Source organism: Phalangium opilio, unplaced genomic scaffold (genome assembly GCF_054372755.1).
Source record: "Phalangium opilio isolate 3A_F unplaced genomic scaffold, DU_Popi_V2 ptg000025l_1, whole genome shotgun sequence".
Taxonomy (NCBI): Eukaryota; Metazoa; Arthropoda; class Arachnida; order Opiliones; family Phalangiidae; genus Phalangium; species Phalangium opilio.
The window spans coordinates 3,566,985-3,591,066 of NW_028324156.1; the positions used below are offsets into that span (position 1 = coordinate 3,566,985).

Here is a 24,082-nt window from a genome sequence, read left to right on the forward strand (position 1 = left end):
TTCGCGCAGAAAAGATGAAATCGAAGAATTAGGCCTATTCACTTTGTTTTTAGTTTTTTTCTTAAAGAAGTGGTAATTTTGAGCAACATTATTATCCAGATACGGTAAGTGCCACTTAAAAACCGTAAGTAACAAATACTATTCTGAACATAGATCTCGCTATTTCTAGCGGGAAGTATGAAATGATAGTAACTTTATTTATGATGGATTCTCCCAGGTCACATGAAAAATTCGGGGCAGAAAGGGGGGGAGAGAAGACGCCCAGCCGTAAGGGGTAATTGCAATGCTCCCGCAGTCTAACCAACAAGCCAGTGGAACTGCTGTCATACTGGATGATTATATAAATGATGTTTCAGATTATAAAACGTGAGGTTTAACCGAGTATAAATTAATAGACAGGGTAAATAATTAAATATAAAACTATATTTCAGCACCTTCAAAAACATAGATACATTCGCGCAAAAACTTCACGATGACTTCTTAGTAAAGGAAAAGACAGAGAAAGGAACAGAAACTATGTCAGGTAATATTCTTAACCCACCTAGAAGACTACCACGATACGAAGATCCAGACTGGAGTGATCTTCGAGAGCCAATGAGAGGAGGTCCAGCCTCTGGATACGGTCGTTCCGATTTAGATCCATTAGCTAGAGGATCAGGAATGATCTTCAACCCATTGGCAAATCGTAACAGAAATGAACCCGACTTGGGAATAGGTGGTCCTCGTTTACCAAGAGGTGCCATACCTCCTGGAGCGCGTTTTGACCCATATGGACCACCAAACCCAGATTTTCAACATCCAGGAAGGTAAAAGGAGTTCGACAAACCAAACGCGATTATATTTAAAGTGTTCATTTAAATAATAATCATTAATTAAACAGATCAAATCCAGGGATGTTTGGACCACCGCCTGATTACAATGACATGTTTATGTAAAACTATTAAAAAAACAAACAAAACCTGAAGATAAAATTTCTTGTTGTATTTATATTATCTTCTAAATAAAATGATTCAAAGAATCAATTTGATTGCAAAATTTATTTGAGCATTCTAGCTTCTCATTAACAGTTCCTTGATTAACTGTATTAAAGGAAAAGTTCAGGTGCCATAACAGATTATACCTTAAAAGAACTGCCTTTTTCGAAATATAAAAGGAAAAATAACATAGAAAAAATAAATAATCTCTTATTAAAAAATAATTATCATTTCATTAATCTTAAAAACGGTGACTACTGCGCCGCCATTGCTCTAGTGACGTCTGATAGCCACCCCTAAAGGGATTGGTTGAATTCTCACAGGCTGAGAGAGGTAAGGGTAAGGTAGGTCCGTTTGAGCAGACGCCACTAAACCAATGGCGGATGGCGCAATAGTCCACGTTTTTAAGACTAATTAAATGATAATTATTTTGTAATAAGAAATCATTAATTTTTTTTTAATTTAAGGTGTAATGTGATATTACCCGAACTTTTCCTTTAACTGTATTAAATGCAATTCATTTATGTATAATTAAAATTATAATTTATCACCGTTATACCTTTTTACAGCCTTTAAAACTATAAATAAAAAGGCTTTAATCATTAAAAGTAACACTTATAAATTTGTTCCCAAAATATTTGTTTGTGTCTTATGACTAGGACTAATTTGATTTAATTAAAATTAAACAAAATGGACGACGATTGGACGGAATGATTTGACGCAACAATGATGTATATAAAAAGTTACTTAGATAGTGACCGAAAAGTTCTTATATTATCAAACTCGTATGTTTTTGAGCTCCTTCATTCATGATTATAACTTCGGGAGCAAATTTTTGATGACCTTCCATTAGATTCAAGCTAAAAAACAGAATTAAATTTAATTAGAAATTAATTATTATTATTATTAGTATTATTATTATTATTATTATTATTATTATTATTATTATTATTATTATTATTATTATTATTATTATTTAGAGAAGGGGGACAATAATAATCATGTTAATTAATCTAGATTTAAATTATGAAGTTAAAGTTGAAAGTTAGAAGAAGAAGAATACTTTTAAGAGAAGCTTAATTGTGCCCAAAACATAACATACCGAAGATAAGAATCGGAAGTAGTTATTTCATTTGGAATGCTTTCATCTTCTACAAGGTGTTTGCTAAATGTTTAGGAGAAAAATAAAAATAGAAGGAACTCTACTAAGAGTTTGAAAGGAAAATAAAAAAGGACCAAACAACCAGCGGAATATTAAAGGAAATTAATTAAGACTTGGCTGGGGGAAAAACTGATCTATGAAAAAATTTAAAAAAATAATAATTTTCAGTTTTTCAGTCAGGGTTGCCACGAAATCTTCAGATTCAAATTCATTCCATGACTTTTCTAGGTTTTCCCTGACCTTTTTGGCCCATTTTGAAATTCCCCGACTTTTCCCTGACCTTTTTGGCCCATTTTGAAATTCCCCGACTTTTCCTTGACCTTTTTGGCCCATTTTGAAATTCCCCGACTTTTCCCTGACCTATTTGGCCCATTTTGAAATTCCCCGACTTTTTCCCTGACCTTTTTGGCCCATTTTGAAATTCCCCGACTTTTACCTTGACCTTTTTTTGCCCATTTTGAAATTCCCCGACTTTTTCCCTGACCCTTTTTGCCCATTTTGAAATTCCCCGACTTTTCCCTGACCTATTTGGCCCATTTTGAAATTCCCCGACTTTTACCTTGACCTTTTTTGCCCATTTTGAAATTCCCCGACTTTTACCTTGACCTTTTTTGCCCATTTTGAAATTCCCCGACTTTTTCCCTGACCGTTTTTGCCCATTTTGAAATTCCCCGACTTTTCCCTGACCTATTTGGCCCATTTTGAAATTCCCCGACTTTTCCCTGACCTATTTGGCCCATTTTGAAATTCTCCGACTTTTTCCCTGACCTTTTTTGCCCATTTTGAAATTCCCCGACTTTTTCCCTGACCTTTTTTGCCCATTTTGAAATTCCCCGACTTTTTCCCTGACCTTTTTTGCCCATTTTGAAATTCCCCGACTTTTTCCCTGACCTTTTTTGCCCATTTTGAAATTCCCCGACTTTTTCCCTGACCTTTTTTGCCATTTTGAAATTCCCCGACTTTTCCCTGACCTTTTTTGCCCATTTTGAAATTCCCTTACTTCTCCCTAAACTTTTTGGCCCATTTTGAAATTCCCCAACTTTTCCCTTACCTTTTTTGCCCATTTTGAAATTCCCCGACTTTTTCCCTGACCTTTTTTGCAGATTTTGAAATTCCCCGACTTTTCCCTGACCTTTTTTGCCCATTTTGAAATTCCCTTACTTCTCCCTAAACTTTTTGGCCCATTTTGAAATTCCCCAACTTTTCCCTTACCTTTTTTGCCCATTTTGAAATTCCCCGACTTTTTCCCTGACCTTTTTTGCAGATTTTGAAATTCCCCGACTTTTCCCTGACCTTTTTTGCCCATTTTGAAATTCCCTTACTTCTCCCTAAACTTTTTGGCCCATTTTGAAATTCCCCAACTTTTCCCTTACCTTTTTTGCCCATTTTGAAATTCCCCGACTTTTTCCCTGACCTTTTTTGCCCATTTTGAAATTCCCCGACTTTTCCCTGACCTTTTTTGCCCATTTTGAAATTCCCTTACTTCTCCCTAAACTTTTTGGCCCATTTTGAAATTCCCCAACTTTTCCCTTACCTTTTTTGCCCATTTTGAAATTCCCCGACTTTTTCCCTGACCTTTTTTGCAGATTTTGAAATTCCCCGACTTTTCCCTGACCTTTTTTGCCCATTTTGAAATTCCCTTACTTCTCCCTAAACTTTTTGGCCCATTTTGAAATTCCCTTACTTCTCCCTAAACTTTTTGGCCCATTTTGAAATTCCCCAACTTTTCCCTTACCTTTTTTGCCCATTTTGAAATTCCCTTACTTCTCCCTAAATTTTTGGCCAATTTTGTAATTCCCCTACTACTCCCTAAATTTTTGGCCAATTTTGTAATTCCCCGACTTTTCCCTAAATCTTTGGCCAATTTTGAAATTCCCTGACTGTTCTCCGACCTTTTTGTGACCTGGGAGAATCCATCATAAATAAAGTTACTATCATTTCATACTTCCCGCTAGAAATACGAACTTTAATTACACACCCTTCCGTTTTTAATCCTCCATGTTTTATCACCAATTTATTTTTATAAATTAATGCATTTACGAACTGGCTTTTCTTATCCCCGCAAAATCTGGCTAATTTAACGGGAGTCTCTATTTCTTTAGTCTTAATAAAAAAAATAACCCAAAGAAAATATAATCCCACTTGGAAACTGTGGGAAAAGACGTATATTATCATGAGTTAATAATATGTTAGCTCATGATATTATTCAAGATTTTATGAGGAAAGACTGGGAAGAGGGTACAGTAATTACCTAACGATTCATCCCAACCGGAAAATACATCACAGATAAATGTATTCCTATCTACAGATCAATACGCTCAATCTCCTAGTAAAACTATAGGTCCCAGTTTCGACGCGTTGCAACTTCCGTTATAAAACTAAAGAGCAATCCTCCATCCTTCTTCATCCTCCCTTTTCATCCCGCTGACATAATATTGAAAAACTATCAGACTCATTTCTTGGTGCTAAAAAGGGCAACTCTTTAAATATTAATTTCAGTTCTTAAAAGGGTACTATTTCTTATAGTTTTTCTTTTTAAAAAAACCCCTCTGAAATATACGACAGTTGGGAATAATAAAAAAAGAAAAATGATCAATCATCGTTAACGCCATTTCTTTTCAACTGAAAGACAAAGATGGATAATACTTCTTTTGGGCTTAAAATCATTTAGTTTTAAAACAGAAGAAAATGGGGTGTAGGGGTGGACCGTGGGAGAGGGATACTTACCTATTTTTAGCGTTTGCTTCGATGGACTGCTCTCCTTGAACCCATTTGGATGAAATACATCAATTTTCTCTTCTTTCAACTTTAGTCTAAAAATAGAAAGGGCATCAAATATTTACTCCCATTAATTTCTGCATGGCAAAAAAAGGGGAAAGTTTATTGTTAAATATAAACATGATGATTGATAAGGTAGGTCGACAAAATGATAGACCAAATTTTCTTACACTCAGCAAAAGGAATGACTAGATTTTTTTCTCTTAATATTATTTAAATATATTTTACAAAGTATATGATTTCATCTTTTCACGTTATCTTATAGATTTTGTTTTTCTTGTTTTCTTTTAAATTTACAGAATTGGTTATTTTTTGGTTTGCATTAACAAAAATTCTAAATTACTTTCATGAATTATTGTTATTTATAATTATTATATTATAATAATTTTTTTTTATACATTTTTCACCAAAAAACGCTTTTCTAAATCTAAAAGTACTTAGGTAAATTAATATTATTTTTCTTCACATTTTTTTATTTGGCATTTTACGCACATTATTGTTTTTTCTCATTTCATTTTAGTCATACTATTATATAATCAATTTATAATTATATTAATGAATCAATCAATCCAGAATTTAATGATAATAATTTAAGATATGTATTTACATTTGAAAAGGCAGAGTTCACCGCCTAATTGGGTGAAGGGGGGAGGGAATTCAATTAATTTAACGAGAGATAGAGAATTGATTAAAGGTTAAATACCTTTGATATGATATCATCATAGATTGGGAAAGTTTAAATCCAAAAATATACACTCTAAAGTTATATCATGATGATAGGGAGTTTCCCACATTTACCTCCCGAGCACTTACACAAAGCTGTCAAAGTGCCAGGGGTTATTGCCTATTGGCCTAACATCTGATCTGATCTTACCCGTCCGCCAACTGGCCCGCGAGTTCAAAGGTCACCACGCTTGTCAATTACATAATCTAATTGCTAATTACCACAAATCGAGATTAGTCTCTTTCCTCAATCAGATTAAAGGCTGTAATTTTCTCTTCCACACGAAGCCGATTAAATAGGGAATTAATGGGGTAGTTATCATCCGTTTGGGCCGCCCTATCTACTTGCAACTCTTGACAGTCGCCCAAAAGTCCACTATCGCCTTGTATCATGCCCTTTTCGAGGAACTGCGTTCCGTCTTTGACTCGCGCAACGTCAGACATGGAGCAAAACCCGGGGTGATTCCTTACTTCAATCGATCTCTTCCGTCGGTCGCTATTAACTCGTCTTACCCAAGCCGGTTTACCAGAAACGTCTTGTTGATCAACAGGTGGTAAAAGTTCGTAACCATTCAGGGAAAATGACGAACCTTTCAGGCGATTAAGCCACGTTTTGGATGTTTTCCATCCGCGTCTGACTTCAAAAGCGCTTAAATCGTTCAAAGAATGGCTCCAAGGAACCGCCGTTGGGGAACTCGGTGGTTCCTCCGACCGGGACCGATCGAAGGCCGAATTGTCACGGTGATAAGCGTGTTTATCTTCGTGTTGAGCCGACTGGTTATCAAAACCAATCGGATCAGTGTCTGATAAGTGTAAGTCCATGAATACTGCCGAGTCCGGTGTCACGTCTTCCGTACCGCAAGCCACATTAACCACTCCTCCGTCCGAAAATCGAGGTAATGGGTCTTTGCTTAGATCCAAATTAGTCGGGACACCGTGATATCTTCGACATGACGCCAAAGGACTGACGCTACGAATAGCGGGGGTACTTTGGCGAGAAAGTCCTTGCAAATAGAACGTGACGTCGAAACTGTTGGCGGCGCTTTCGGAACTACAAGTACTGCCACCCTGTCTCTTAGAGTGACAATCGAGAGCGCCGTTAGAGTGACCATTTTTCGAAGTGACATTGCTTAACTGTTCCGACGAAGCGTCGCCGCCACTGTTGTCCAGCGTGTCCAAACTACAGCGGCTGAAGAGTTTGACGCGAGGAGGACCAACGTAATGATGCTGAGGGTGTTGATGTTGCCCGAAATGCTGGAAGAAGGGCGATAGGGTACTTTGAACGAAGTCAGACTCGCATAGGCTATGGGTACCCGACCCAGCTTGTGCCAGAACGGAGTCTCCGTCTTTGACGCTGCTACCATCTTCTTCGGTGGTCTCGTCACTCAATTCCATTGGTTGCTCAGGGTCATCTTCCCTTCTAAATCGTATAAATCCATTGTCTTTGAATAACATTGAGGTGGGCCTTCCGCTAGAATTTGTTCTGGTGTCCGAATCAATCGTCGCGTGAGGAGGAACTATAGGCGGTATTTTAGCGGACCCTTGCGTTCCGCAAGCCGCCATGTTTTCAATAACGGAGCGATTGGAACGACTGGTTCCCGTAATAATTTGGCAACGCGTCATAGGGTTTGCCAGAATGATCTTGTCCATAGTTGCCCCATTAGACAAGCGTTGTACCGGCATTGTGGAATGATCGCGGGTATGTCCTCCGGCAGCGGACCGAGGATTGGGTTTATCGGTAGACGAAGTAGTCTGATTAGGGTGGTGCCCATTTGGCCTGGTTTGGTCAAACGGGGGAAGAGAATTGGTACGGTGACTGTCCCACCTACGATGGTGACCTTCTAAGGAATGGCTAAAGCCGCTGTTTCGAAATCCTCGGTTATTGTAATGAACGAGATGATTGCTAAAATACGCGTCATACGAATCGTCTAAGTCTATTTCCATCTCTTTGCGACAACATCTGAGAAAGGAAAAGGGGCGTGGCAAACGCCTGGGTACAAACGTATCCGAATCTCGATCGGACACGCGCGGAGTTTCAAAATTTCGCAGCGGTTGCGACGCGACGAAAATCACGGCTGCGCATGAAAGAATCTCAAAAATGCGCGAAACGAAATGGTAAATCCACCACGGCCAAGGATCGGGCAGTTTGTCGCCGACAGTAATGGGTCCGTCAACAAAGGCGATACCGTAAACTCGCGTTAGTACTAAACCGGCTCCGAAAACTGCTGCTAGTAACGCCACGTTTACCGACAAAGTTAACGTCGGTTTAGGAAGTTTCTTGGGCAATTGCGCCCCATCGATGTGTAGCTTGGTAAAGGTCACTCGTATCATCTCTCCTTGTTTACGCAAAGCAGCTTTGCGCAAACGTTTGAACGCCGCGAAGTAGGAGATTACTAGAATAGTCGTCCAAACGATAAAGACGACGCGCGAAACCAGGAGGAGAATCCCGGTCAGAAACGAACTCTTTTCATCCTCCAGAGTGAAACCGGAAACGACGTCCAGCGTTAGAGTCAACGCGAAATGGAGGATGCAAAAGGCGGCTAAGATTCCGGGTCTCCTCACGCACCGCGGAAAAAAGTCTAATTTGGTTTCCTTTATAAGGGCGAGGAACAGGACGGCCAGGGCTGCGGATAAGCAAGGGTGGGCCAAATCGTACAGGCAACACGGGATGGGAGGTGGCAAACGACCTCCGGAATTATAACTATCGAATAATAAGTAGAAAGCTCTTGAAAGACCGAGGAAAACGACTAGAACGTTCAGCGTAATGTAATAACCCACACCTAGTAATTTGGTGGAAGCTTTGACCCTGATTAAATTCAAACATCCGAGAAAGACCAAACCCGCGAATAAGGGTCCTGTCGCGTAGATATGAATGTGCCAAGCAATTCCCCATTGTTCTTTAGCCAATTTCCAATTGGGTACTCCCAGTACTTGACCAAAAGGTTCGACTTTCGGATCGGGGGATGACGTAGTAGGTTTACCCTTTTCTTCATCCCGACCCGAACCGCCACGACCGAACGCGAAGGGTCGTTCCACGTCACCACTACCGTGGAAATAAGGGTTATCATTCAATTGACCACTCGTTGGAATCACTTTAGGGTTGTCAGATGTAACCAAGTAACCATCTTTTATTGATATAACCGTCGTTGAACTGATAATATCGAGGTTCTTAGAGCTAGTTGAATTCTTTTTCGGGGAACCACCGTTGGTTCTGGTCCGATTTCGACCGGGTTTCTTTCGTTTATTGACGGACCCCGTACCACCACCATCAATAGTGATTGTCCTAGCCTCCTTAGGAAAGGCTGTCGATGGAGGTAGTAAAATAGACAGTCCCTCGCTGGTGAAATCTCCATCGTTAATTAGCGGCCCCGCAGTTTTAAAAGCAGTAACTTCGTAAACTGGTGTACTAACCAACGGGTACTTGAATTCTTCGTCAACCGGAACCACTACCGCACCGCTCCCTATGTCTTCCCGTAATTCCGGTGATACGGTTGTCTCCAATGACGTAACCAAATGAATGGTCAGTAACAGGACCCAAAACCACGTCATGGTGTCGAGTATGGGTCGCTCCGTATTGGGAGCTCCCTGAATTGTGTTTAAAATACATCCAAATTTTCAGATCAAGGTGGCTTCATTTTCAGCCAAAGTCGACGATGATATAGTCCTGTAATAAAAACACGTAAAACTTTACTACCAACGCAACTTAACTCCCTTAAGACGAGTTTAAAAAAAAGATAATTAGAATCGCATTTTCAGAACCCCTTAGCTGGTAAGAGTTGAGTCCATAATAAAAACCAGCCGAGCAGACACCCTCACCAAAAAAGTCATTTAGGACCAACGTTGTACCCTAGATTTTCTTTTTTCTTACATTCTTTTTTATCTGGCGTTAGGCCTAAGCTAAAGCCTTACCGGAAACGTATCGATTACGTTACTAGATTCTAGCATAAGTTTATAAGATATGTTCCCACCATAAGTATGACACTAGCTATACTTCGTAATGCTACTGAGAGACTTACAGTTCGAGCTAGTTCTAGCAGAAAGACATGCGAGAATTGAAGTACTACACTCGGTTAGTTAGTTTTGCAGGACTTCCATCTAAATCCTATTTAGTCTGCACTAAGCCTTTGACAGCGCCTAACCAGGCGTCGCTTTACCTCGAATCTATGACCTACCTCATGCACTTCATGACAAGCTCTAGTTTGTAATCAGTGACAACTTATGATTACGAACTTATGATTCTAGAGAATGAAGCCACGGAAGGATAAAAAAAATGCATTTCCCGATTGGGCAGCTCAATTATCGAGATAAAAGATTCAAAGGGGCTGGTGTGCCGGACTAAGAATAATAAGAGAAGCGAGTAACTTTCCTTCCCCCCGCCTTTCTCGATAACAATGAATGGATGAAAGAAAACAAGTTGGGAAAACCAAAATATTACCTCTCCGAGTCAAGACGACTACTTACAAACTTATTTACCCAGATATGGAAATGTTTCTTAAGTTAAAATTTATGAAATATTAAAGCAGTATACAAAGCATAGCAAATTTGCTGTAAATCAGACGACATTTTACATCCAATAATGATATACTTGTACACATTAAAATCATCCGATGGGGGAAAAACGGGTCATCGGCGTTTTATAAATGACGCTAGCGCAATAAAGCGTGCAAGGTACCAAGGCTTAACAAAAATTGTAGGATAACATATTTATAGAGATAGATAACAACTTTTATAATTAAAATTAGAAACTAACATATCTCTTAAAATTCTCGCGTGAACAACTGGTTTCACGCCAATTAAATAGCTATAGTCCCATAGAGCTATTTGTATTAATTCCTCCATGGTTTTTTCGCCAAGCTGAGAACTACGCGTTTTACGTCACGTTATCCAAAAAGCCGACCATTTTCTTTGAAGACCGCGCTAGCTCAGCGCTAAGCACCGTGACGTCAAAATTCAAAAACTGCGTTCAGCAGCGCTGGGCTCTGCTCAACTCGACCCAGATTTCCACCATGATTATAAAATCTAAGCCTAATTATTTAAAAGTGTATTTAACCGTTAATGTCTCTGCATACAGAAACGAAAACCAAACCCAAACATTTACTTTTTGGTTCACTAGGCCTATTGACAAATAAAAGTTCATTTGACCAACATAGCAGCGTTGTGCTTGTATTCACTGTGACTATAGAAAGGATTATGCTATAAACAGATGTAGTATAGCTTAAGTAATATATAAACATCCATTTTAAATAATAATATGAAAAAAAATCTTTGGAATATCAAAATGAAATAGAGCTTTAAAGCTACAAAAGTACTAAATGCTTCATAATTACGAAAAATATTTCCACATATTCACTTTATATTAAGGATAAAGGGAATATTATGGTTGTGTTGGATTTCTTTACACATCAAAACAAAACGAACTTCTAACGCAGCGCACTACTGTAACAACGGACGGACACATACAGACAAAAACATAGACTGCTTTTTAACTCTTTCCGTATTAATTTTGAATTGAGAAACAAGATTATCTTAAATATTAAAATAAATATAATTAATATTTAATATTTTCTTCGTTAGTTATTCGCCTTATTGAACGTTACATCGTTTTATAAAAGAACAATTAAACATTCTTGAGAGACTTGACTAATATTGGCGTTTGAAATGAAGCATACGCCGGTTGCTTCGCCTTACTAAAATAGGTAGTATATAAAGGTTTCGAATCGCAACTATGGATAAGAACCGCGCAATTGCGTGAACCTTTGGTGGAAGCCCCACCTTAGGGAGGCCGGACGTTTCTCGTAACCCTGGCCGATCGCCGCGTATGTCTTAACCTTAACGATGATGATGGAGTAGAAGCCAGGTGTGCAGACTGGTGTCCATGTGGAATGGACAAAAACAATGACCAGAAGATAGTGGTGTGTAGAAACCAGTATGTACAGACTGGTGTCCATGTGGGATGGACAAAAACAAAGACCAGAAGATGGTGGTGTTAGAAGCCAGGTGTACAGACTGGTGTCCATGTGGGATGGACAAAGAGCAGGTGACGGTGGTGATTAGAAGCCAGTGTGTACAGAATGGTGTCCATGTGGGATGGACAAAGAGCAGCAGATGATTGTGATTAGAAGCCAGTGTGTACAGACTAGTGTCCATGTGGGATGGACAAAGACCAGAGGCTGGTGATGTTAGACAGGCAATGGAGTAATAGCCTGTAAGTGTAATACAATTTTCGAAATTTCCGGAAATTGAGAACACGTTTGCTCCGATTTGCAAACTGCGAACGCGGTCACGTGGGTGTAACAACAGGCAGACACACACACACCCCCCCCCACACACACACACACACAGACACGTCGAAATTAGAACCTCTCCGTGACATACGTCACTCGGAGAGGTAAAAATAATTTTGCTTACAATATAACGTCTACAAATAGCTTCAAAATGTCTTTTTTAACGCTGGCTAACAGTTTGCACAGTTTCGCAAAGCAATCTTGTAACTAAAATTCATATCATTTTTTAATAAAGAAAGTCCATTTTGGCCCGAGAAACAGGCTAAAAAAGCAACGGCCTAAATTTTTTAGATTCACACAGAAATGACTAAAGTTATTCGGTTTTCCATTGTCTGCTAGTAATCTACCATTATGGAGCAATATTAAAGGAGTTATTATTAAAATAAATAAGATTTCTAATGACATTTTCGTTCTCACTCCAGTGACATTACTCCAAAGAAAATGGCAATGGAAAAAGGCATATGTTGCTATTTTTTTGGAGATAAGGCACGTCAAAGAAGATACACGCCCCAGGAATGGAAAGTGTAGCTTCCTCTAGTGTAAATTTTTGTCTGGCCCCTCCTAGTACGCTCCAAAGGCAGGCTCGGTTGACCGAGGTATTTCCGGCTACATTGAAATTGCATAGACCGGAAGTTCCTTGGTCAACCCAACCCCCAGACATACCTTCCATTCCTGGAGCGTATATTTTCTTTGGGCACGTAAAATAAAAACACAAGTTAAAACAATCACGGAGTATGGACGGAAGAATATAACCTTTGACCTTTTTGCATTGTATTGCATTATACATTTTGTCGTTGATTTCCCGTATTATGAAAGACCAACCGTTTACGGTCATTTGAAAGAGAGCCTGCGCTTGTCATTTATCCCAAAATTAACTTCACTACATTGAATTTAGTAACTAACGATATCAATAAAAAGCACTCGTCTCTACCCCCTACCGTATTTCAGAGAGTCACACACTTGAAACTTCATTTTATCATTTATCGCAAATCAAATATACAATTCTGTTTTAAATAACTAACAGTATCAATACTCGTTCTATATTAACTTTGAAACAAGAATGAAAACTTCAAATCTATGATCCGATAACGATTAGCCCTTTCACTGATCTAATTGCTACCATGATGCTTTCTTCTATTATAAAATCTAAATTTGATTATTTAAACGTGTATTTAACTTTCGGTTCACTCTGAACCGTTAATGTCCCTTCATTACAGACACGATAATCAAAACCCAGAGTTTACTCCACCTCAGGTCTCAATTATTTACTCTTTGGTTCACTAAGCCTATTGCGGATCAATCTTGATTTACCCGACAGAATCGAGGCCATAGCTTTCGTCTTGAAATACCTAAACCAAGGATTATTCTATATACAGATGTAGTATAGCTTAAGTAATATATAAACAGCCATTTCAAATAATAATATTAAAAAACATCCTTGGAATATCAAAATGAAACAGAGCTTTAAAGCTACAAATGTACTAAATGCATCGTAATTACGAAAAAGATTTCCACATATTCACTTTATATTATGGAAAAAGTGAATATTAAGGTTCTGTAGGATTTCTTAACACATCAAAACAAAGCGAACCGCTAACTCGGCGCACTATACTAGTGTGATAACGGACGGACACACACAGACAAAAAATAGACTGCTTTTTAACTCTTTCCGTATTAATTTTGAATTGAGAAAAGAGATTATCTTAAATATTAAAATAAATATAATTAATATGTAATATTTTCTTCGTTAGTTGTTCGCCTTATTGAGCGTTACATCGTTTTAAAAAAGAATAATTAAACAACCTTGAGAGACTTGACTAATATTGACGTTTAAATTGAAGGATATGACTGTTGTTTCGACTTACTCAAATAGGTAGTATATAAAGGATTCGAATCGCAGCTGTAGATAAGAACATCGCAATTGCGTGAACCTTGGAGGAAGACCCCTCCATTGGAAGGCTAGACGTTTCTCGTAACCCTAGCCGATCGCCGCGTATGTCTTAACCTTAAGGATGATGGTGGTGTTAGAAGCCAGGTGTTCAGACTGGTGTCCATGTGGGATGGACAAAAACAAAGACCAGAAGATGGTGGTGTTAGAAGCCAGGTGTACAGACTGGTGTCCATGTGGGATGGACAAAAACAAAGACCAGAAGATGGTGGTATTAGAAGCCAGGTGTACAGACTGGTGTCCATGTGGGATGGACAAAAACAAAGACCAGAAGATGGTGGTGTTAGAAGCCAGGTGTACAGACTGGTGTCCATGTGGGATGGACAAAAACAAAGACCAGAAGATGGTGGTGTTAGAAGCCAGGTGTACAGACTGGTGTCCATGTGGGGTGGACAAAAACAAAGACCAGAAGATAGTGGTGTTAGAAGCCAGGTGTACAGACTGGTGTCCATGTGGGATGGACAAAAACAAAGACCAGAAGATGGTGGTGTTAGAAGCTAGGTGTACAGACTGGTGTCCATGTGGGATGGACAAAAACAAAGACCAGAAGATGGTGGTGTTAGAAGCCAGGTGTACAGACTGGTGTCCATGTGGAATGGACAAAGACGAGAAGGTGGTGGTGTTTAGAAGCCAGTAAGTACAAACTGGTGTCGATGTGGAATGGGCGAAAGACTAGAAGATGGTGGTGTTTAGAAGTTAGTAAGTTCAGATTGGTGTCCATGTGGGGTGGACAAATGAACAGAGTTGTTAGACAGGCAATGGAGTAATAGCCTGTAAGTGGAATACAATTTCCGGGACTGTAAATGCAGTCTGGAAATTGAATACACGTTTGCTCCGATTTGCAAACTGCGAACGCGGTCACGTGGGTGTAACAACGGACAGACAGACACACACACAGACAGACAGACAGACACACAGACACGTCGAAATTAGAACCTCTCCGTGACATACGTCACTCGGAGAGGTAAAAAGTGAACGGGGTTTATTATAGCTGATCTACTTCTTACGGACGGAACCGAAAGATGATGAAAGGGTGCTATCAAGCGAAAACATTCTTTAATTAAATAGAAACAAGCATAAATTTCTCTTTTCCATTCAAGCATTACTTGTTTCACTTTTTCTTTTAACCCATTTTCTTAATTGTGTTTTGGAAATAACGGTTAAGCTTTCTCTCAGAGCTACTTTTGTTAAACTTTATTTAAATGTAAGGTGAATTGTATTAAATTATAAATTGGCAGTTAATCAAAGCTTTATTCAAGACTAGAGATGGGGGCAAACCGATATGACATCGGTATTATAGGTGACACATATGGTATTTTAGCCGATATATCGGTTCGAGATTTTTACCGATCTATCGGTTTATTATAAGCAAAAATAGGTCGATTATCGGTAAAAAGCGGTCGATTATGGGTAAAAAGCGGTCGATTATCGGTAAAAAGCGGTCGATTATCGGTAAAAAGAGGTCGATTATCGGTAAAAAGAGGTCGATTATCGGTAAAAAGAGGTTGTTTATCGGTAAAAAGCCATTGATTATCGCTAAAAAGCGGTTGTTTATCGGTAAAAAGCCATTGATTATCGCTAAAAAGCGGTTGTTTATCGGTAAAAAGCCGTTGATTATCGCTAAAAAGCGGTTGTTTATCGGTAAAAAGCCATTGATTATCGCTAAAAAGCGGTTGTTTATCGGTAAAAAGCCATTGATTATCGCTAAAAAGCGGTTGTTTATCGGTAAAAAGCCATTGATTATCGGTAAAAAGCCATTGATTATCGCTAAAAAGCGGTTGTTTATCGGTAAAAAGCCATTGATTATCGGTAAAAAGAAGTTGTTTATCGGTAAAAAGCCATTGATTATCGGTAAAAAGAAGTTGTTTATCGGTAAAAAGCCATTGATTATCGGTAAAAAGCCATTGATTATCGGTAAAAAGAAGTTGTTTATCGGTAAAAAGCGGTTGTTTATCGGTAAAAAGAAGTTGTTTATCGGTAAAAAGCCATTGATTATCGGCAAAAAGAGGTTGTTTATCGGTAAAAAGCTGTTGATTGTCGGTAAAAAAATATTAATAATCAGTAAAAAATGGGTCGATATCGATTTCATCGGTTTAAATAATCGGTTAAAATCGGTTGCAGTAAAACTTCGATATCGACGTCGGTTAATTTACGATATTCGTTATTCAAAACATTTACATTCAATTTCCTCTTTAAAAATCATATTGTCGTTACGGGGAAGGAGAAAAAATAAACTAAACTAAAAAAAAAAAAGTGGATTTATTTTAAAATAACTTCTACATCTTTTACCGTCGTACCACCACCGGCCCGGGTAAAATCCATTTTCCGATACTTTAAGGAGAAGCGCGAGAGAGTGAGAGAGACAGAAAGAGAGAGAAACGCGGATCGAAAACCGGGGCAATCTTACTCTTCAGAAGGATCTGAAAGAAGAAATTTTTTCCTTTTTGCCCAGAACCTAATAGCTTTTCAAGATTTTGAAGCCCTAGCTAAAAACTTCCTCATCGTCCCCCCCCCCTTCCTCCATCGTCGTCCATTTTAATACTTTTCCAAGAGATTCTAAGACTTATTTATTGTTAAAAACAGGGAGGAAGAGGGGGAGGGTGAAATATCCCGATGTGAACGGAGGGTATCTTCTGCAGCTGCTTTGGACAGGTAAAAATCCTTCTTTCCAGCCCCGACTCTCTCTAGATACCTATATATATATATATATACAGTTACGTTTGAACCGTGCAACTCCTGTCTCTACTTCGTGTAAAAACGTCCCATTTACCAAATGCCCACAACCTGAAGTTTAGAAACAAAAAAGGTCATTGAAATCGTTAAGTAAGTAGCTGTAGGTTCAGGCAGTGTGCAAGTATAGAAAGGTGAATAAAAGAAGTAAGGTAACTGTAACGGCACAGTCCGATCTCTCTTTCACGCGCACCTACCTCGCGCACGTTAACCGTTAAGAACGAAATTCAAAAGGGTAAATACGAAAAGACGGTTAGAGGCTCACGCCACAGATCAGCGTCGTTAACTGTAAACACTGCTGTAATAAGTTCTAATTTTTCCCCTCTCTGTTGCGCCTATTGCGCATGTACAGAACTCTGATACCGAGCTACAGCCCGGTGCACAGTTTTAAAAAGGGGGAGGGGATTTTGACGGAGAACTTGGTCACTCCGACTCTCCTTCTTATACATGCTCACTGATTTAGGAATCGACAATTTCTACTTCAAGTAATAAATTTCTATTTTCACCTTGGGTCTAAGACGGGGGAAACCTCTTTGATGGGTATAAAAGGGGAAATAAGGGGATACTTTGTCATTTTGGTAGGCTTCTGGCTTAAGTTTTACGACTATTTAACTTGGCAAACTTCCCGGAAGCGATGGACTGTTTACGGTTACGCTCTATGGACTAAATGATCCGCTTGCTCCCCCTTCCTACCCACCAACCTCCCTCTTTATTCCTTTTCCTTAAAAGCTACTCTTGTAAGATGCGGCGGGATGGAGCGGAGAATTGAAGATGATGAAAAAAAAAAAATAATGTTACTTTATATGCCTATTATAACGTCTTTCCGTTGCTATGGTTACGGTCTCTTTACTACACGCCCGTGAAGTTTCCTCCGTTTTTTTAATTCATGCATTATGATTTTAATTTATTTTAGCAATTACTAAAGTCCCTAAAGATTATATATTCTAGTTATATCTACCAAGAGAGCTGAGCCTATCTTTTTTATTTTAAAACTACGCAACGAAAATAGGCCAAAATTCGCCGAAAATAGACCTAAGGAGCAAGAGAAATTTCCTCTACACCGTTTCTTAACTTTATAACTGAGCATTCTAGTCAGTAATTTGTTATTAGATCATCTCCTGAATGAGGGTTTGGAACTGAATGATAATTACTGAATCGAACACACAATTCTACAAGCTTTTCAGTCTGTTGTTGTTGATAACATTTTGAATTGGATGAGTCACAAATGAGTACTGGCAACACTTGTACTCTACACACTGTCTATTGGCGTAATTAAGTTTCTGTTTAATCCATCGAAGAAAATAGATAGAGCTGTAAGCATATATTTTCTCGAGAATCTTACTGAATACCAAAACAAGGCTTAACAACGTGTCATTAGTGATTCATTGAACAGGAGGATGAAACGTGCAGTGCACGAGGGAGATGGGTGGTAAAAATGTTTCAGCTTTGAAAAGGGTAATAACGCGAAGATGACAAGGAGAGTGACGGAAACGTCGCACGCGCGCGCGTGAATGAAATGACTGGAACCAACGTCTCTATACCCGTCCTTAATTGGATAAAAACACCCTTCGCTCGAGACACAAGAGAAGGAAAGGAAAGTTTTGGCGCGGTAATAAAAGAAATGACGTCATCAAAGGGTGACTTTTTTGGCGGGGAAAAAGAAGGCCGCGTCTGCTGGACTTGTCATCACTTTCTACGATGCTGCTGCAGCTTTGGGGCAAACGATGTCGAGCTAATGACCCGTGCCTTTAAGAGGGGTGAAACTAGTCGGTTTCCATAGTTACTCTAAAGTTCTCTCAACAACAGAAAAGAGGAAAGCGGAAAATATGTACTTCTCTTGTTTCTTCCTTAAAAGCTTTTTAAAATAGACTCGAAATAAAACGTAGATGAAACCGAAGTCATCAATCAAATTGTAATATATCGCGTTGCATTCAGGGGCGACCCTTAAGACGATGACACAATTATTTAAGGTGTTCTTTTCGATTATGATAATCTCAAATTCCTCAATTTCACCTTTCTCTCTCACTCTCTATCCTTTGCCACTTTCTAAGAAACAGTTCTCCCCAATCTCAACGTGTGGCTCAAGTTTCATAGGTTGGATGGATAAAAGGATCATATTAAAAAAAAAATAAAATAAAAGTAGGCCTAAGGTCCAACGGAGATCGTAATGAAAGATCCCCTTCTCTTTTTATATTCCGGAAATGACGGTGAGGCGAGAGACGGTAGACTTCCGTTTAGAGTCGCCAGATACTTCCGGACTCCGACCGTCTAGTCCCCTGGTCACGAAAACCGAAACTGGGTGGTCAAACGGAAGTAGGATGAGATAAAATTTGACCGTAAAAGGACACGTACTACGAACAGAGTCTAGAGAGAGAGAGAGAGAGAAGGGGAAGAAAAAAATCTCTGTTTGATCTAATGATGCTCACGGATCACGTAAAAAGAAAAGGAGAAAAGTTTATATGAAAGAAACCTCAATTTCATCATTTGGCGAAACAAGAGGACGCGTTAAGGATGGAGAAATAATATAAAACCCTAATATACTTTCAAATGCTAAGCCTAATCACACTGTGACTTAATTCTAAGAATTTTCTGACTAAGCCTAATCATACCGTGGCTTAATTCTAAGAACCTTAGCCCAAAAGTTGCCTAATCATACTGTGACCTAATTCTAAGAATCTTCTGACTAAGCCTTATCATACCGTGGCTTAATTCTTAAGAATCTTTGGCTAAGCCTAATCATACCGTGGCTTAATTCTTAAGAATCTTTGGCTAAGCCTAATCATACTGTGGCTTAATTCTTAAGAATCTTTGGCTAAGCCTAATCATACTGTAACTTTATTCTTAGAACCTTTGCCCAAGCCTAATCATACTATGACTTAATTCGAAGGATCTTTTCCTAAGCCTAATCATACTGTAACTTAATTCTTAAAACCTAATGCTAAGCTAAGGTAAGCCTAATCATACTGTGACTTTCTAAGCCCCTTTTTACTAAGCCTAATCATAAATTAAACATTGTAGAAATCTTTCAAGCCAAGAACTGACAAATCATTCCTAAGAGAATTGCTTCCCTTGCCCTCAAACTTAACCAACGCGCCCTTAGGTCGTGGGTATAGTTGGGAACACACAAATAGAAGGAAAACACAAGCCCATAAAGCGTTTCCCTACAGCAAAAGGTAGATAGATCCCTGGACGTCTGGATGAGAGCTAAAGAATGTATATACGTGAACGGAGAACTCGAGATCAAAAAGAAGCCGAAACTCGTCTCTCTCCCACTCGAGTCGCATCCCGAATTACGTTTATACGCGAAACGGGTCTTCCCCCGCTGGTAATATTAAGGTCTGGCATGCAGGGTTGCTTCCCAAACCATAGACAAAAAACTAAAGGACATGTCATTCGTAAGAACTCGGCTAAAATCGTCATTTAAAAACACAAGAAAACCACGCTTCCAATAGACAATTCCGTTAGTTCCCGAAGAGAAGAACAAACACTATAGGGTCAGGGGAGGTCATCACCTTCTTGTGTTATTTCGTGAAGCCAACCAAGAAGCACCGCTAGAGGCAGGCAGCGCGAGTTGGCTATCCTCCCTCAGCGTGTAGTGAACTCGGGAGGCTACATCTGTCGTTGCCTCTTGTTGGAGCCAGGGAAATAAGTTACCTAAGAGGGCAACCTCAAATACCTGTGTGTTGGAACACTTCTCTGTATGTAATTAATGGAATAGTCTATAGAAAGCGCTTGTCTATATGAACTCCAACAGAATCTCTCCCCTTACAACCCAGCAGAGCACCTTAAGGTAGACACCAATTTCTGAGGTTCCGTTAAAAAATACGTAAGATAAAAGAAAATTTGCTCTTCGCCATTGAAAACCCTACGCATTTCTCTTTGAGGTTGCAATAGGTAAACATGAATTGAAGTAGGATTTAGAGTACGCGTGCCCTTCACAATATTGCAATCTTGGGTTGATATTGTAGGCAAGGTCTCACGGGAAATAAGTTGGGTAAGACAAACTTTTTTTAAAGGTCTCTCGACATGACTAGAGGGAATCCCGCCGGGAGCGTCAATCGAAACTGATCGCGGGTTAAGAGTGAAGGAAAGAGGACTCATTTTCTATCCCGCGTTGTACCCATTGTCTCTACAATTCAACTTATTCACAAGGATAACACGAACAACCAACGGGGATTGAGACTTTGACTTTGACTTTACCGATAGTGTCGACCAATTTAAAAATGATATGATATAGCCCACTTCATCCCTTAAAAATTTCTTACATCATACAACCAATCCTGTGATGGTACTGGGAGCCTGGGCCTACTAGCAGAGAGAGACCAGTCTTCGACTCAGGTTATGCCATCGTAAAAATAACATAAGGTTCCATCAGCACATTTCCAACTACACTTTTACATCTTTCGCCAGTACATAAAAAGATAAAAAATAAACCCTAAAAATTGGTTTTACTATTTCTCAACCTAATATTGATCCATAGTCAAAGGCTATCCCCCAGGTTAATTCAATTATAATGTTTTTCAATCTACCTTAGCTTTCGACATAGTATACCTACACCTTGAGACATCCCCTAAAATATATGTGTTTTTTACGGTGATCATGTCATAGCCTCACCCCCCCTTTCCGATATAAAAAATTTGACGATTTTCATGCAGTCAGTAACTTCTTATCAGGTTATAGAAAGATATCTCTATTAAAGTTCATCCCAACTTTAATATGCATTGCTTAACGTTACGTGTCTCTAAGATATAAGAATGTACATCAAGTCATGATGTCAAGGGACGGTCTGTAGAACTATATTTTGAAGGAGTAGCGTTACTATTTCCAGGCGCAGTGATTGGGCAATGTCACGTGACTGTAAGCCTAAATGTCGATGCGAATTCTCAATGCACTGATATCGCTACGAAATTCATGCTGTCCAGCAATAGAGCTCTATTTCACTGAAGATAAGCTTGGTACAGACCCGCCCCTATCTAACACATTGTATGTACATCCCTTTAACCGATACACTATACACGCATTGCATCCTCGACTCAAGATGTTGGGCATAACCAAGAACCCATAATATACTACTTGAGAACGTATCTTAGGCTTCCACGATATTATATGTTTACCAAAATGGGGTATGATGCGATTTTTGAATGTTCTTGGGTATTATATGGGTTCTTGGTTCTAACCCAGCTTTTTTCCATCCATTCTTATACAAGAACCTTTCATTCTTGGAATCCTTGGCCTAGGGTAGTTCTGATCGATAGCGAGTTTATCTCAGAAATGTTGGTCCAAGGGACCGGACATTTGCCAACATTTCGCACTTGAGATGATCTTTAACAATTTTAATTTATATTGAATGAAGTATTAAATTCTGGTTCTCTTATAGACAGAAATTTGATATTTGGAGACATGTTACAAAACGAAAAGAAGGTAAATACTAAATATCCAACCTCTCGGTTATCTTCCCCTTTCTTACGTTGGAATGTTAGGAGAAGTCGCTGCTCAGCTAATGGGCGAAACTGGACACCAACGTACTCATTTCTGTTAGGGTTAGAGTTGCGATGGAAGGGAGGGGGCTTTGGTAACTTCTACTCCCATTATTTTTTATCCTAGCCCGTCGTCGTCATTGACGAATAGAGCTTCAATAATGGTCCAATCCTAAAGAGGCCAATGTACATTGGCAATCGAGATAGGAAAAACAATCTCAATCTAGCCTGACACTAAAGTCAAAGGCTTCGATGATAGCAACTCTAGCGAGAGATTGGTGTCAACATAGGGTGCCTTGCGTCAAATATATGGTAAGGATGAAGAGTCGCTAGTATGTTTGACAAAGCAAACTCCGAGTGAAATGGGTTATAGGTCGGACGGAGAACACTCAAGACCATCAGTCCTAGTCAACATCATTCCACGTCGTAACCGATACTTCTTTGCCCTCTTTCGGAGTATAATAGGACAGCTACGTACATTCCTGAGGTCTAATTATTTGACCAATAAGAAACAAGATGATTTCCGTGGCGAAATATCGCAGTCAAAGTTGCCCCCCCCCTTTTCAGACTCTAATTTTAACGAGCCAATACTACAACCATCCTTTTAAACATCATTGCATTAAATTCATCTCATGGGGGTATTACGTTATAGGGGTATGACCCTCATAGCTGGTTGTTTGGGGGCTAAGTGTAGGCAGGACTGTTGGATCGAGGAGGAGGGGGATGATTAAATAGTGGCTCGATGTCGCTAGAGTTTGGCCAACGCCACTTATCAAAGTTCGCCCTATTTGCTTTACCCATCCTATATAGCTCGTCTATCTTTCTTGAACGTTTCTTCCCAAGTCCCGGGTTTCTTTCTCGCGGTAGGGTGATTGCTCAATTGTCCGCCGTCACTCAACGTAAGGCGACACGCGCTCTCTGCCTGTTTTTTTCCTCTCACACAGACTTTTTTTACAATATCTATACACCCAAGACAAAATACATCCCATTGAGACCTAAACGTTGCATTAAAAACCCGATATATTTTGTCAAGTTTCATTTTCCGAAGTTAAATCATTCTATAAACTCAAAAAAGTTTGTTTCCTCTTGAAGTAAATAGGTGTGACGGAGTCGTAATTTTGCCTCTGATACCCTACCCATCTACAGAACAGCAGTGCGGCACCGAACTCCTCCCAGTATCCTCAGTGGCGTTTTGGTAGGGTCGTGTCAGCACTCAGCAGTCACGGCCCTACCAAACCGCAAGGTACTATGGGAGACTTCAGCAGCCCATCATCACTTCCATCTCACCTCTATTCTGCAAGGTTTCCAGATGAGAAGTAAGTTAAATTGAACTGTTTTCTCATCTAAACCACATCTGTCCTTATGGAAAGATTTTTGTCTAAGGGATCAAGAGAGTGAAGTGGAGAGAAATAAGGAGGTTTCCAGTATCGCGGCTTTTCATTCTCTTTGACAAACACGATTAAGTCTTTCCTTTTTCTAGTTTCTGGACCCCTTTCTTTCTTAAGAAAAAAAAATAAATATAGTGCCTAGGGCCTTGGCTTCCATCTCAAAACTGACTTGATGGTAAACACTCTAAAAATACTATACTATGATTGTATACTCATCATTTCTCAGTCTCCCTCCCTAGAGATAAAAAATACTGTCGATAATATTGACCCCTAAACGATTCGATTTGAAAGGATGGGGTCTAGGCCTATATTAGAACTCATTATGGGTTAAAGATCAGAATATATTTACTACACAGGAAAGCCAACATTTAGGGTTACAAGCTCCTATAGGTTTTCAATGCGCGCCTGTAGAAATGTTTCACCCGCTGAGCATCAAAGTACAAGGTGAAGCAAACATACAGGGGCAAGCAATACAAACGTTTTCAGATCTCTTAGGTAAAAAAACTCCAAAGAAATTGTACTCAAAACCATAAGTTTATAAGTGATATGTTCCTACCATAAGTATGACACTACCTATACTTCGTAATGCTACTGAGAGACTTACAGCTCGAGCTAGTT

At 39.2% G+C, this 24,082-nt stretch overlaps 2 protein-coding genes and 1 long non-coding RNA gene across 7 annotated transcripts in view; 1 reads left to right on the plus strand and 2 right to left on the minus strand.

The window, feature by feature from the left end:
- Positions 1 to 38: 38 nt before the first annotated feature.
- Positions 39 to 1,022, plus strand: LOC149691824 (proteasome inhibitor PI31 subunit-like). Its single transcript, XM_089869268.1, has 4 exons — positions 39 to 124; positions 218 to 366; positions 432 to 806; positions 881 to 1,022. Exons 2-4 carry the CDS (start codon positions 284 to 286, stop codon positions 933 to 935), a joined length of 513 nt encoding a protein of 170 aa, XP_089725394.1. The 5' UTR covers positions 39 to 124; positions 218 to 283; the 3' UTR covers positions 936 to 1,022.
- Positions 1,023 to 1,609: 587 nt separating this feature from the next.
- On the minus strand, positions 1,610 to 2,247 carry LOC149691825 (uncharacterized). The gene is made up of 2 exons (XR_016383551.1): positions 2,077 to 2,247; positions 1,610 to 1,834 (listed from the first exon to the last, which is right to left on the minus strand). It is a non-coding gene; the product is annotated as an uncharacterized LOC149691825 (long non-coding RNA).
- Positions 2,248 to 4,988: 2,741 nt separating this feature from the next.
- The window catches only part of LOC149691826 (uncharacterized), a 99,391-nt gene continuing 80,297 nt past the window's right edge, over positions 4,989 to 24,082 (minus strand). For all 5 annotated transcript variants that reach the window (XM_089869237.1, XM_089869235.1, XM_089869236.1 and 2 more), the window contains one exon: positions 4,989 to 9,301. In XM_089869237.1, coding sequence (XP_089725363.1) covers positions 5,872 to 9,186 — 3,315 coding nt within the window. In that variant the 5' untranslated portion in view covers positions 9,187 to 9,301 and the 3' untranslated portion in view covers positions 4,989 to 5,871. The remainder of the gene's footprint in view (positions 9,302 to 24,082) is intronic.

What these genes read in the sequence shown, in the direction of transcription:
- LOC149691824 (XM_089869268.1), top strand. Translation starts at nt 284, where the DNA reads ATGCTCCCGCAGTCTAACCAACAAGCCAGTGGAACTGCTGTCATACTG. An exon ending in GATGTTTCAGATTATAAAAC is followed by an intron (nt 367 to 431) that starts GTGAGGTTTAAC and finishes ACTATATTTCAG; the next exon opens with CACCTTCAAAAACATAGATA. An exon ending in GATTTTCAACATCCAGGAAG is followed by an intron (nt 807 to 880) that starts GTAAAAGGAGTT and finishes TTAATTAAACAG; the next exon opens with ATCAAATCCAGGGATGTTTG.